The sequence below is a fragment of the Tamandua tetradactyla genome, chromosome 3 (assembly GCF_023851605.1).
Source record: "Tamandua tetradactyla isolate mTamTet1 chromosome 3, mTamTet1.pri, whole genome shotgun sequence".
Classification (NCBI taxonomy): domain Eukaryota; kingdom Metazoa; phylum Chordata; class Mammalia; order Pilosa; family Myrmecophagidae; genus Tamandua; species Tamandua tetradactyla.
This window is the reverse complement of record NC_135329.1, coordinates 148277169-148289503: the sequence shown is the minus strand read 5'-3', so window position 1 is coordinate 148289503 and position 12335 is coordinate 148277169. Positions and strand designations below refer to the sequence as shown.

The following is a 12335-nucleotide window of genomic DNA, read 5'->3' as shown; positions in this document are numbered from 1 at the left end:
GCATGGTGGGTACAAACTTATAGGAGGATAAGGAGTGGGATGGAGGTGGAAAAGGTAATTACAGGAGTTAAATGGTGACGTCTGTCCTCTGGAAAAGCATGAGGCCCTATGAGGGAGTTGTAGATGTGTCTGTGGGAGTGTGATGCCTCCCTTACCCTGAGATCTTCCTACTGAGAAGCTAGGGCACCTTTCTCCTGGGAATGGCCCTGAAGTCAATGTGGGGGCAGGTGCCAAACACTGAAAGCCAAGGGGCAGGGCCTAGTAATTCCACCACAGCAATAGGAAGAGTCCCATAACCATGTTCTCCTAGGTCTGCCACTTCCTATGTGACCAGGTGTGGGCCTCTGTTTTCTCCTCTGTAGAATTCGAGAAATAGCTGAATAACCAGGTATGTTTCACTTCTAAAAGTCTAGGTCTGATTAGTGAGCAGAAAAGGGATAATAATGGTAGTAAAGAATATATACTGAATGCTTCTTATATGCCAAAGCACTGTTTTAAGTACTTAAGTGGGTTAATATATTTACAGCACTAAGAACAGAGCCTGGCACATAGTGCTATGTGAGTAAAAATTCTCCTAACAACCCTTGAGGTAGGAACTCTTCAAATGAAGAAACAGACCCAGAGAGTTTGCCTTACTTGCCTAAGGTCACACAGCAAATAAGTGGTGGAGTGAGGATGTGAACCAAAGCGGTCTGAATCCAGAATCTGTTCTCTTTGAAATCAGCAAAAGCAAGTGAACCTATGTCCCTTCCCTACAGTGGGAACAATTATTCAGCCGATGGGACAGTGATATTTAAAAAGCCAACAAAGGAGGAGCCCCAAGTATCAGGGGCAGTTGTAGAGGCAGAGAGGGAATTTGGCCTCTGGACACCAAGGAACCGTAGAAGCCAAAGAGACAACTGACCAGTGATTCTCAGACATAAGTGTGTATCCTAATTGCCCTAGGGGAGTGTGTTTACAAAATCCAGGCTCCTGGACGTTTTGATTCATAATGCTGGGATGGGACTGTAAAACCTGCACCATAAACAAGTGATTTTGATGCAATGATTAAGAATCACTGTCCTAGAGTAAGGAGAAGAGGCAGGGCAAAAAACTGCCTTTCCAGGAGACAATAGGATTAATAGGATTGGATCAGTGCCAGTTATTGAAGTTGGTTTTCACCACTGGCCCAAGAAACACACTCTGGAGCCCACCCAAGGTCTGAAGTGGGGCGAGATGGTGAGAGAAGAGTGCTGAGAGAAGGGTGTGTGGGTGGTGTGGAGAAGGGTAGAGATGAGTATCTGGGGAGTTCTCAAGCCGTGGAGCCCAGGGGGTTCATCCAGACTCTCAGAACTTCACTGGAGCCCTGAGAGAGCTTCTAAAGGCTGGTCAGCTTGCGCAGAAGGCGCAGAACGCTGATTTCCAAGGCTATTCATTTCTGAGTACTAGGGATCAGAGGCAGGCAAAGTGGCAGGAACAGCAGCCCAGTAGGATGGGACTGGTTGGGACCCCGTGGAAAGAGTCCGCATTGCCCATCACCGGAACTATAGTTTCCTGTTCGCAGGAGCCGAGCGCGCGCAAATCGCGCCCCCTCGAGGAGGGCGGAGGAAGCGAGGTAACCTGCAGCCCCACAGTCGGCCTTCAGGCTCCAAGCTCTCGAGATTGTGTGTGTGGCCAGGCCCGAGAGGCAGATCCCCGGGAGTGGGTGTAGCCTCGCCAAGCCTCGCCTGCGGTGAAACGCACTTTGCTTAGCGGTGTGGAGGGCGGGGAGGGAGAGGGGCGAGGTCACGTGTCCTCCCCTTCCCTGCCAGTTCGCACCCTGGGCACCTCCAGTGCCTTCGCAGCCGACGAGACGCTTGTCCTACAGCGCCTCCTCCTGGACAAGATGCCAGCCAACCGAGAAGGGGGGAATCGAGCAGCCAGGAAACCTGAGGCCTCGGGCTTTCTTGGTCGGGCGGGGGGCGGGGGGGGTTTCCCGCACAAAACCCTGTAAGTTCGTCCTGGAAAGTCTAGTGGGCCCTGAAGTCGCTTCCCACCCACCCACCCACCCCCCTACTACTGACATCAAGCTCGTGACTCAGAAGTGCGCATCCCTCATTAATTAGGCGAGCCCAGTCGGAAAATCCCTCCAGTTTGTCCGTTTATTTATTTATTTGACTGCTCTCCTGTGGGCCGCCGGCCCCTCGAACGTGCTTCGCTGGGGTAATAAGATCCAGCTGAATGGATCTGGAATGGTCGGGCTAAAGGATTGACCTGAAATTTGGAAGTCTGAATAGGCGCCAGGAGGAAAGGCCTTTTTCCAAAGCAGAAGCAATAAGCTGAAGAAATCTATACATTTCCTCGGGGGTCAAATGTACATATTTTAAACACGGAAAAAAATTCGGTTTCTTTTGGCCACTGGCTCGTATTGCTGCCTGTTTTTAACGTACAGATTTAAATTTAAATCATCTGGGGAAGTCCAGATGATTGAAAATAACGAAGTCAAGGGCAGAGATCTTTGGCTATATTTAGATGGAAGTCTGGAATAAAGGAAAGATGAGTAGCGAATCCTGGAAGAGGAGGGAGTGGCGAGATCTCGGGTTGTATCTTCCTGTTCTGAGCCCACTCGTCCCCTCCCCCCATCCGTACTTTGCTGGTTGAATCCCTGGACTGGGCTATTTCACTGCACATGCGCCGGACGCCGGGCAAGCGTGCGTGGCAGGCGCTGCGGGGCTCTGAGCTATGCGGCTGGCGCCACGCAGCTCGCGCCACGCGGCTCTATGCGGTGTGCGGCACTGCGCACTGCCATTCCGCCCCGCTGCTCAGGAGCTTGGACGCCCCATCTCAGATAGGCAGGAAAAGCACCTTTCTTTTCCAGGAAAGCCTACATTAAACGGCCCGGCCGTTCTTTCTGATTTGCAAGCCCTATTGCCAAACGATCAAAATCGCCATGTTGCTAATGAAAGCACTCGCCACAATGTCCTTTGGATCTGCAATTTCACATCTAGTGCAAGTTTCCTCTGCGTCGCTAATCAAGGCGGGGGAAACACCCTACGTCCAGAGAGCACAACTTCTCCCTCATTCTGCAAAACTATGAGACCGAAGCTACCAGTTCCTGGAAAGAGAGTATCTGTTAATACCATTTCTGGCGAAGTGGACCTAAATTAGACTGAAATCGGAATTCCAAGTTCTTGGTGGCTTCTCCCAACTTCCGGTGCCCCCTCATGCCCTGCCTGGCCGCCAGGCCTCCGCACTGCGGCAAGGCCGTAAATACCTCTAACAGCTGCCTGCCAGCCCAGGGTGAAATACGGTCTTTGTTCCAATTTCCCCTGCTTCTCGGGCTTCGAAAACAGAACTCTGCCGAAATATATTTATCTGGAAGAGCATCTGACGGGAAAATACGCTTGGTTTTCAGCCCCGGTGATTGGTTACATTTATATTAGCGAGTTTATCTCCTTTTCCTGGTCCTCGAGGAGAGCGCACACCCAGCCCACAGCCTGACTCGCGGACACCGAGGCCGGGACAGGCCATCGGCTCGATGATCTATGAACGCACAGAGGGTCGGGCCAAGGGCTAGGAGTTATACTCCCGAAGTCTGTGCTCTTAGGCTCCAAGTATTCTTCCTCCCCTCCCCCCGTTTCTTTTTGTTGAGTTTTCAGAAACAATGGGGCATTTCTGGCAGTGGCAAATGCATTAACTAGTCTCATGGACCAAGAGGCCTGAGTTCAAATGTGATTTGGGGATGACTTATTTCCCTAGATGCAGTCAACCATTTCGTTCCAATAAGCTCTTCATGCTACCATGGTCTTACAAAGAGCTCCTCAGTCCTCCATATCTACTCATGACATCACCCTGCGCTGTTAAACCTGATCCGCAGCACGCCCAGGTTCTCAGGCTCGGGAGCGCTGGGCTCCTGACCACAGGGAACAGCGTCTCAGATACTGAACCCTAAAGCTTGGTCAGCAGGACCACAGTTCTTCTTCCCCCAGCCCCCGCCCCCACCCCACCCTGTCCCAGCTGACCTGGGGCTCCTCCCGCCCCGGAGCTTCCCGGGGAGGGCCTACAACCCCCGACCAGGGGCCTGGTTTTCATTAGGGAACGCTTCCCCCCTCCCACCCCCCATGTCAAAGAATGATCTCAAGGCCATCGTACCATGTGGAGAAATAGTTACAAAATATAGACACTCTAAATAAAAATATCACTCAACATCTTATTTGTGAGTGATGAGAGTTAGTGATCCACGACAATTCTGCAGATGTCAACTGAACACGAATTGGGGGCCCTCCATGTTGAAACGAGCATGATTCCATCGTTAATTACCAAAAATATCTTTCTACAAAGAGTCGCTTATTGTTCAGAAACACTTTTATGGCCAACACTGTTACACTGGGATATTTCATGGAACAATAAGGTCGGAGACTTTAGGATTTGCAGCTGGATGCTTTGGGGACGATATTCCGCCATGCGCAGGTCAGCTCCATGCGCAATGCGGCAGATTGTGCAAAGGTTTTAATATTTCACGACGTGTTCACGAGGGATTAGGCAATACAATTTGCGAATTGCACCTCAAATCCAGTTAAAAGTCGGTAGGAGAAAACCAGCATTCTTTTTTTCTGCAAAGGATTTTCTTGACTCACAGATAATGTTTCCGTTCAATAATTTTGAAGTAGAGGGGAAAATGCTCTATATAATATTTATTTGTAGGCAAAAAAGAAAACCGACACTGCACTTAGAGTGCAAAATATCTACTCTTTCCTACTCTGGCAAATAAAAAACACCCGATGTTTGAATTTAGAGATACTTCGCATTTCTGAAACGTCTATTGGATTTCCCCCAAGACCTGCACCAGATTTTCTGACATTGATTCCTCCCAAAACATGGGACATGAAATCATCTAAAATCACCTGACAAAATGTCAGACGCGGAAGGAACCTTTCTTGAGTTCTTATAAAAATTCTCTAAGAACTAGAAAAGCAGTTTTAAAATATTTAAATATTTAAAATATTCCATCTCATACGGAAGGCCCTATAAACCCTAAATCCTAGAAACAGACAGCGTCAGCCACCAAAGCCTGGACTCCATAACCAAGCACATCCTTGGCACACAGAACCCTCCCCACCCCCCACCAAACCCCAACCCTCAAAAAACACCTGTTAGCCTCCCAGGTACCTCTGACCACAGACAAACCGCAAAATCATTGCTGTTGACAACAAGGAAGGCTTTTGACCCCCCAGCAAAGCTGAGACATCCAGGAACTGTCCGCACACTCTTCCCAGGGTGGATCTCAAGCCAGGGGGTGCGGTTACGTGTCGGCCGCTACCCACCTCTGGGAATCTCAGGAGAAAATGGGGCTTCCCCCCTCCGGACGTCTGTCCCCAGCCGGATGCTACCTGGGCCCCGGGAGACGACCGCTCCGGGACGGAGAGATTAGGAGGCACAGGGTGCAGGCAGCGACCCCCAGCTCCCGGTGAACTATAGGGGACGGGCCTGGCTCACCGAGCCGCCCTTGGGGTGGGCGCCCCGATGGGGTGGGGGCCGATTCTTACCCGGAGGCTGCCGAGCGGGAGGCGGCGGTCGGCCCGAGCGGCTGCTGTAATCCATTAGACACTGCCCGGCTGCGCGCAATCTCCGCAGCAGGGACCGGTTCATGGTGGGAAAGGAGCCGCGTCGGAAGCGCGGCTGCCGGCACCCGGGAGCAGGCCGGCTGCACCGGGTAGGCGGCGTCGGCGTCGGCGGGGGGCTCGGCGCTCCGGGCTCCTTCCGGGCCCTGTCGGGCTCCCCACCGGCTCCGGAGGCGGCCGCCGTGCGGCCCGGGCGAGCGGTGGCGGGGCTAGGCCGGGCGCCGGGTGGGAGCCAGGGCCGCCGTGGACCCCGCAATCCCGCAGCCGGCGACTGGAGCCCACCTCTGCGGAGACAAAGGTTAGAAAAAGAGGGGGTGAGGCTCTGGGAAGGCAGAATGCGGGGGGAAATTCGCCTGGGAAATCAGGAAAAAGGCCGTGAAGGCGAACGGCGCCTGCACATGACCAGCCGCAGCCAATGACGACCGCAAATAGGTCATAAAAAGGTCTATTACCAAGTTGTAAATTTTCTTCAAACAAAAAGGAATTTACTGCAATTCCTTGCGGATTTTGCACATACAGCTTGCAAGCGCCATGTTTCTTTCTTTCTTTCTTTCCCTTTCTCTCTCTCCCCCTCTCCTCTCCCTTTCCCTCCCGCTCTATCTCTTTTCCTCTTCCCTTTCCTCTTCCATTCTGCGCCTCTCTTCCTTCCCTTTCTCTTGCCTCCCTCTTTCCTTTCTCTCGTCTTCTCTAGAAAATTTTTTTTTCTTTTGGTTTAGCTCAAAACGTCTGCGCAGTTGGACTCTGTGTCGGAGGGAAAATAAACGCGGTGTTACTGCCAAGGCTCTCGGGAGCGATCTCGGCAGCCCACCCTCCCTACCCCACCCCCCAACTCTCCCTTACCCTGGCCACTCGGTTTCCCCTCCCTTCCCCTCACAAAAAGCCCGGCTCCGGAAGGGCAGCCCGAGAACTTTCGGGTTTTGCCCCTCTCAGCCTGGGACAAGCCGAACCCCAGTGATATTCTCAGGAAACCTGGGCTCTGCAGACTGAGAAAACTCATCTCCCCTCTCCTGCCCTCCCATTTCCGGGGGTTTCTGCGGTAGGAGACTCACCAACCAGCTCAAAGACCGGAAAGGATTTTTGGTCGTGTCAGTCTCCAGATTACCAGTTTGAGAGCCCATTACCTGGCTTTTATGCCACAGAAACATCCTCCCAGGCAGTCCCGAGTTAGAGAAGAAGCAATCTTTCTGGGTCCCCTCTAAATGCTCTCATTTTTAGTCTCCACTAAGGGCTACTCTCATTTGTATGGAATTTAGTTCTGTTTCCTCACTCTCCTCTAGCCCCCAAAATGTTTTATCCATTGAAAAGCCAGGTCAATGCAATATGGAAGAAGAGAGGAGATGCACATGTTCAGGAAAAGAACCCCTAAATCTGCCTAGAAAAAAATTCTTTTTTCCTCAAAGGCAGGAGTCACATTCAGATTGCGTTTCTGATAGGAGCTGCTCTGGGTGAACCCCTCTGGAAGTGAATGCCCTTGGCTGGCCTTCTGCATTCTCCTCATCATTAATGCATGGGCATGGCCATCCAGTCTTCAAAACCTGCCTAAAAGAGGTAATCCCCTCCCCCCATCCTTTCAAGGACATTCACTGTCTTTGGGCTTTTAGTAATATGTTTATAAATATTTTCAGTGGAATCTACATGTTCCCTGTTTTAATATCCTCATACCCATTTACCACAGATGTGGACTTATGCAGGAAGCTGCATGGCACCTCTGGAGCAGATCTTCTGTATCCCTTGAAAAAGTTCAAATGACCTTGAATGTTTTCGATTAAAGGACTTCTGTTACCTACTGTCAGCAAAAGTCATCTTCTTTCTTGAAGAAGCCAGAGGGCCTTAACTTTGCCAGAGGGAACTGCAGCAGCCTTCCATTAAAATATTCTCCCTCTTTCCCTGCTTACCCCCTGATGTCCAAGGACCCAGCAAACACCCAGGAGCAGAGAACACAAACTGGGAGGTGAAATAGCAACACCTTCTGCATTAAAAGAAAAAAACTAATATATTTAATACATAAGAAATGGGACAAGTTGTTGGTCCTCCCAAGCACCAGGGCACTTTGCACTGATCTTTGCATGTGGAATTTAGCAAAGAAATGGTCCAGTTCTAAGATTTTTAAAGACATAATTTCAACGGTCATTTCCCCCACTTATCCTCTTTCCCTCCACCTGAATAAAAGCAGAACTTTATGACCCTTTTTTTTCTGCTCTGGGAGGGAGGATGGGGAGACACCCTTTGCCCTGAAAAGGCAGCCATATTTGCACATTTTTTTCTATGCCGAAGTAAGCATGTGCTGGGCTTTGTGGGACCTCACAAAATGGCAGTTCCTGAACTGATTTTTCTGTGAGTACTATTGAGACCCACACCCTCCTTTGTGCTGATCATTGCAAACAGAGAGACTAAATCATTCCAAAGTCTTGGTTCTTTCATTCAACGTTAAATTTGCAGGGTTCTGTTTTTCTCTAAATGGTTTACAGACTTCTCTAAGCAGGCTGCATCAGTTCTGGGCGTAAAAGCGCTGCCTGGGTTTGCAGAGTTCTCTGAAGGTTTATGCAAATTTCTGCAGCAAAAATGTTTGCTTGCTTGTTGCCGCAAGGCTCTGATGTTTACAGATTTAAGCCAATTAGAAGGGCTTCTTGTGGGCCTATCTCTGCAGGTCTGTATGCATGAAGCACCATGTTGGGGTGGGGGTGTGGTGTGCGGGTGGGGATGTCTAGCCATTGTAAGAAAGAAGGAGGAGTGTGAGTGCCTGATGTGTAAATTCCCTGTATTTATTTGGAGACAGGAAAATATGTTACAAAAGGAAACATATATTCCTACAGTTATTTATTATTGACATTTTCTGCTCATGTGTATCTATATATATGAACAAATTAATCTCTCAAATACATAAATTACTGCAACAGAGCCATTTTCTCTTTATGAACTACAATTAACCTTTGGTTGGGGGCCCGTGGGCCGGAGGATACACCACCTCCAGAGCAGCCCAGAATACTAAGGAAATTAGGACATTTTTACCTTCCCCTGAGTCTTGCCAAAATCAGTGGTTCTAAAGTGACATTTCGGGAGCACCTTGAGAGGGAGACAGCAGTAGTTTTGCTATTAGAAGTGTTTTCTAAATCGGGGACAGCTAGAGTTTAGCCAGCACTTGTCTGTGGACAGTTTGCCTCAGAGGCTGTTCCCCACACAGGCTCTGGGAGTTTGGCATCTTGCTCTGTACCAGCCGACAGCAAAGTCTCAGGCAGTGCACAGAGCAAAACGTTCCCAAGTTCAGCATGCAGTTTTGCAACTATCTCATTTAGTGCAAATGTTCATAAGCCCCGGGCCACCAGTGACTTGAAATCGTCTTTCCTGGCTCAGATCAGCGATCGCCACAGTCTCTTCTCTGAAAGGAAAGCAAGAGTGGTGTGTTGACTCTAGCCAGACCAGTGTCAACATTTCCCGGATTGGTGAAGCAGCAGTCACAGTCAACCAGCGGTGGGGGGCAACTCAGGCTCAAAGCTATAGAATCCCATTTTCTTACCCGTGCAATAAAAGCCACTCTGGAAATAAAAAATGGGCTGTTTAAAAATAAACACATCTAGGATGGTGCTATGGTGGCTCAGTGGCAGAATTCTTGCCTGCCATGCGGGAGACCTGGGTTCCATTCCTGGTGCCTGCCCATTGAAAAAAAGATGAAAATAAACAAGCACGTCTTAAAAAAAAAAAAAAAAGAAGAAGAAGCAGTGAGCTCTTCAGTGTCTACAAATAAAGGTGCTTTCTCTTTTGCAGAGAAAAAAAAAGTTAACTTGAATGTCTGCTCTTCACTCCTTCCCCTTGTCCGTAAAATAGCAGCTGCAGGCGCAACCCCGAGTAGAAAACGGATATCTTGTTAATAACAGACCCCAAAGACCAGCATCAGCGCGGGCTCAAAAGAATAAGCTTTGATTTAAGTTGGGCTCTGACTCGTCCCCCACTGGGCCTACAATTCAAGTCCCTTGCGAAGTTCAAAGCTTTCACAGTATTTTAGCAGGATTATTTAGAGCAAGGAGCAGCAAGGATAGCCTCGCGGCATTTTTTTTCCACGGTGCGGGATGCGTGTACCTCCCAACCACCACCCCCCCACTTTTAAATCAAATTGAAGCCTTGAGTGGGACTGCTTTCATGTGAACCCTAGCGATTGTTTGCGACTCGGGGGGGAAAAATTTGCGGCGCTCAAAAACACTGGCTTTAGAAAGAGATTCTTTTATTTATTAAGGAACTAGATATATTCTGGAGCGGTTGTTTACATTCGGATTTTTCTGCGTTTGCTCTCAGTGCTTATTTCAAATAGGAGAGGCTATAGCTTTCCTGGAGAAGAACAGAGGACGTACCAACCGACATCTGAGGTGCGCATAGCAAGTTGGCCCAAAATGGGCGTGCGAACGGAGCGCAGGGAATACAAATAAATATGGCACCTAGTCAAAAAACGGAATCACAGCGGCAGCGCGGCTGGCTGGCGATTTCAGGCGATTACAAGCACGGTTCAAAGCGAAAGTAGGAAAGGCATTCCTCAAGGCGACTTGCAGAGTGAAAAGTTGAGTGAAATGTTACAATTGGCTTTTCAAGTATTCATTCACGCTAGACTATTTAATTGCCATAATGCGTATGGACTATAGAAAAATGATTAAACGTCAACTTTGACATCGTCCTGAAACTTTGTCAACGACCCAACAGTTTCCCGAAGATTAAGGAAGCTGAAGAGGCAAGACTACATATTACACTCTTCAGCTAACATGTGCTTTTCGAATATTTGGCCCAGACTTTTCACCGAGAAATTACACATACAAAATACTCAAAGGAACTCTTTAAGAGTAAACAAAAGGCATCCAAACCATTAAGCAAAAAGAAAAAAAAACATAAATAATACTTTTAATCAAACAAGATAAAGTGAATATTCTGCAGGCATAATTTTTTAAAATTAATATTCTTTTAATTTAATTCCGTAAGGAAAAAGATTTAAAATGTTCAAGTGCACTTGTTTGATTAATAAAGCATTTTATATTCAACTATTTAGTGCTAATCATTAGGAAGTTTATGTTGTTGAGGCAAATCACCAGCTCAGACATTAAAAACTACCATTATAAAAATATAGCTACAAGGTCAGTATCAAATTACCCTTACACAGGACAGCTCAAGGGCTGCTTCTATGTGGTACTAAAACTTTTTTAACACCCAAAACCCTCTCAAAGCACAGAAACCTCAAGAGCAGTGAGTGACATGAAGGTAGCTTGAAACGCAGGTAAGGTCTTTTCCAACAAAGAAAATAGATGGTGTCTACCAGCATATGTTGAACATTAGTTTTAATAGTCTGTGTTAACATTTTAAAGGTGGAAGTTAATTTGTCAGGCCTTCAGCTCTGTCTTCCTCCAGTTCTTGGGCTTCCTTTTTGGTTTCCCCATCCTTCGACTCATGCCGAGAAACAGGGAATTTGTCCTTGTTGTTTTCTTTTTTCCATTTCATTCTTCTGTTCTGGAACCAGATTTTTACCTGCCTCTCGGTGAGGGCTAGAGCATGGGAAACCTCGATTCTTCTCTTCCTGGTCAGATAAGGGTTAAAAAGGAATTCCTTTTCCAACTCTAGAGTTTGGAAACGACTGTAGGTTTGTCTTCCTCTTCGTCTACCAGGAGCTGCTGATAAAAGCAAACAAAAGGGGGAAATGAACGCTTTGAAAATATAATGCTGCCTCTTCAAGTTGCTAGAGATTTCTGGAACGGGTCTAAGAGTTGAGACATGCATAGGTCTCTTTAAATCCTTATGGAAATATATAGGGTGTGCAGTAAGAGGGCGTAGGGAAGGTCCACAATTATTCTGTCCCCGTCATATTTAGATGTTTTCTACTTAAAAAAAAAAAAGTCTACCACTTTATGAATAAGAGCTACTTTGGCTACCCAAGAAGGAAAAGGAGGAGAGGGAGACGAAAAGGGAGTTTTAAAGCTAGAACGTGAGATGAAAGCAGATTTCTTCCCCGCTCCCCGCTTAAAAAAAAAAATGCATCCCAACCTTGTGGTCTCATCCAGGGAAACATTTGAGAAGGAGACGAACTCTGATTTAAATGGTCTGGGTCCTCGCCAATATTACCACTGGACGATTTACAGTCAGGATATTGTACCAGCTCGGCCTCTTGCTGGGTCGTAAAAATCGGCTGTCTCTGTAAGTTATCGTATCCGTAAAACTTCGCGGGCTCCGCGTGACAGGCAATCCCGCCGCAGGGGGGAGGCGGCGGCGGAGGCGGAGGCGGAGGAGGGGGGGCAGCCTGGTAGGCAGCGGCCGGGCTGCCCCCGCCGGGGTGAAAATAGTCTTGGCGGGGGCCCGGGCCGCCCCCGCCGCCGCACCCGGGCCCCGCGGACGGCGGGTGCGCGTGCGCCTGCGGGGGCGCGTGCGGGAAGCCAGCGGCGCTGTTGCCATAGAGCTGCAGGGCGGCGGCGGCTGCGGCGTGGCGGCCGCCGACCTCGGGCGCGAAGTGACAGTCGTAGTAAGTGGGATTGATGGCCTCGCCCGCCGCCGCGGCCGCGGCCGCCGCCTTGTACTTGGAGTACAGCGGGTTCACGAAGTACGAGCTCATCGGGGCGGCGGCCGCGGCTAGGGACGGAGAAAGGGCGGCCCCGGGCAGGAGGGCGGCCCCGGGCGGGCGGGCTGCGCGAAGCAGGCAGGGAGCGCCTCGGCGCGGCCGCACTGCCGCGAGGGCCTCTGGGGCGGCTGCTCCCGCCGCTGGGGCCGCCGGGCTACGTCGCTGCTGTCGCCCGT

General features: G+C 49.4%; 1 protein-coding gene and 1 long non-coding RNA gene across 3 annotated transcripts; one reads left to right on the top strand and one right to left on the bottom strand.

Annotated features, from left to right (window-relative positions):
- The first annotated feature begins 5769 nt into the window (after nucleotides 1–5769).
- On the top strand, nucleotides 5770–7362 carry LOC143676400 (uncharacterized). Its single transcript, XR_013172055.1, has 3 exons — nucleotides 5770–5877; nucleotides 7013–7127; nucleotides 7255–7362. It is a non-coding gene; the product is annotated as an uncharacterized LOC143676400 (long non-coding RNA).
- Nucleotides 7363–9781: 2419 nt separating this feature from the next.
- HOXD8 (homeobox D8) lies at nucleotides 9782–12239 on the bottom strand. Of its 2 annotated transcripts, none has more exons than XM_077154244.1 (2): nucleotides 11592–12239; nucleotides 9782–11218 (listed from the first exon to the last, which is right to left on the bottom strand). In XM_077154244.1, the coding sequence occupies exons 1-2, from the start codon at nucleotides 12151–12153 to the stop codon at nucleotides 10926–10928; spliced, it is 855 nt and encodes a 284-aa protein (XP_077010359.1). In that variant the 5' UTR covers nucleotides 12154–12239; the 3' UTR covers nucleotides 9782–10925. The 2 variants fall into 2 exon arrangements, with proteins under 2 accessions (XP_077010359.1, XP_077010358.1); XM_077154243.1 differs by having other exon boundaries at nucleotides 9782–11221; nucleotides 11592–12235.
- Between the last annotated feature and the right edge of the window lie 96 nt (nucleotides 12240–12335).

Excerpts from the sequence above, each read along its gene's own strand:
- HOXD8 (XM_077154243.1), bottom strand. The coding sequence starts at position 12,153 with ATGAGCTCGTACTTCGTGAACCCGCTGTACTCCAAGTACAAGGCGGCG. Across the intron at positions 11,222-11,591 it reads TCCCTGGATGAGACCACAAG|CAGCTCCTGGTAGACGAAGA; the intron begins GTTGGGATGCAT and ends TGCTTTTATCAG.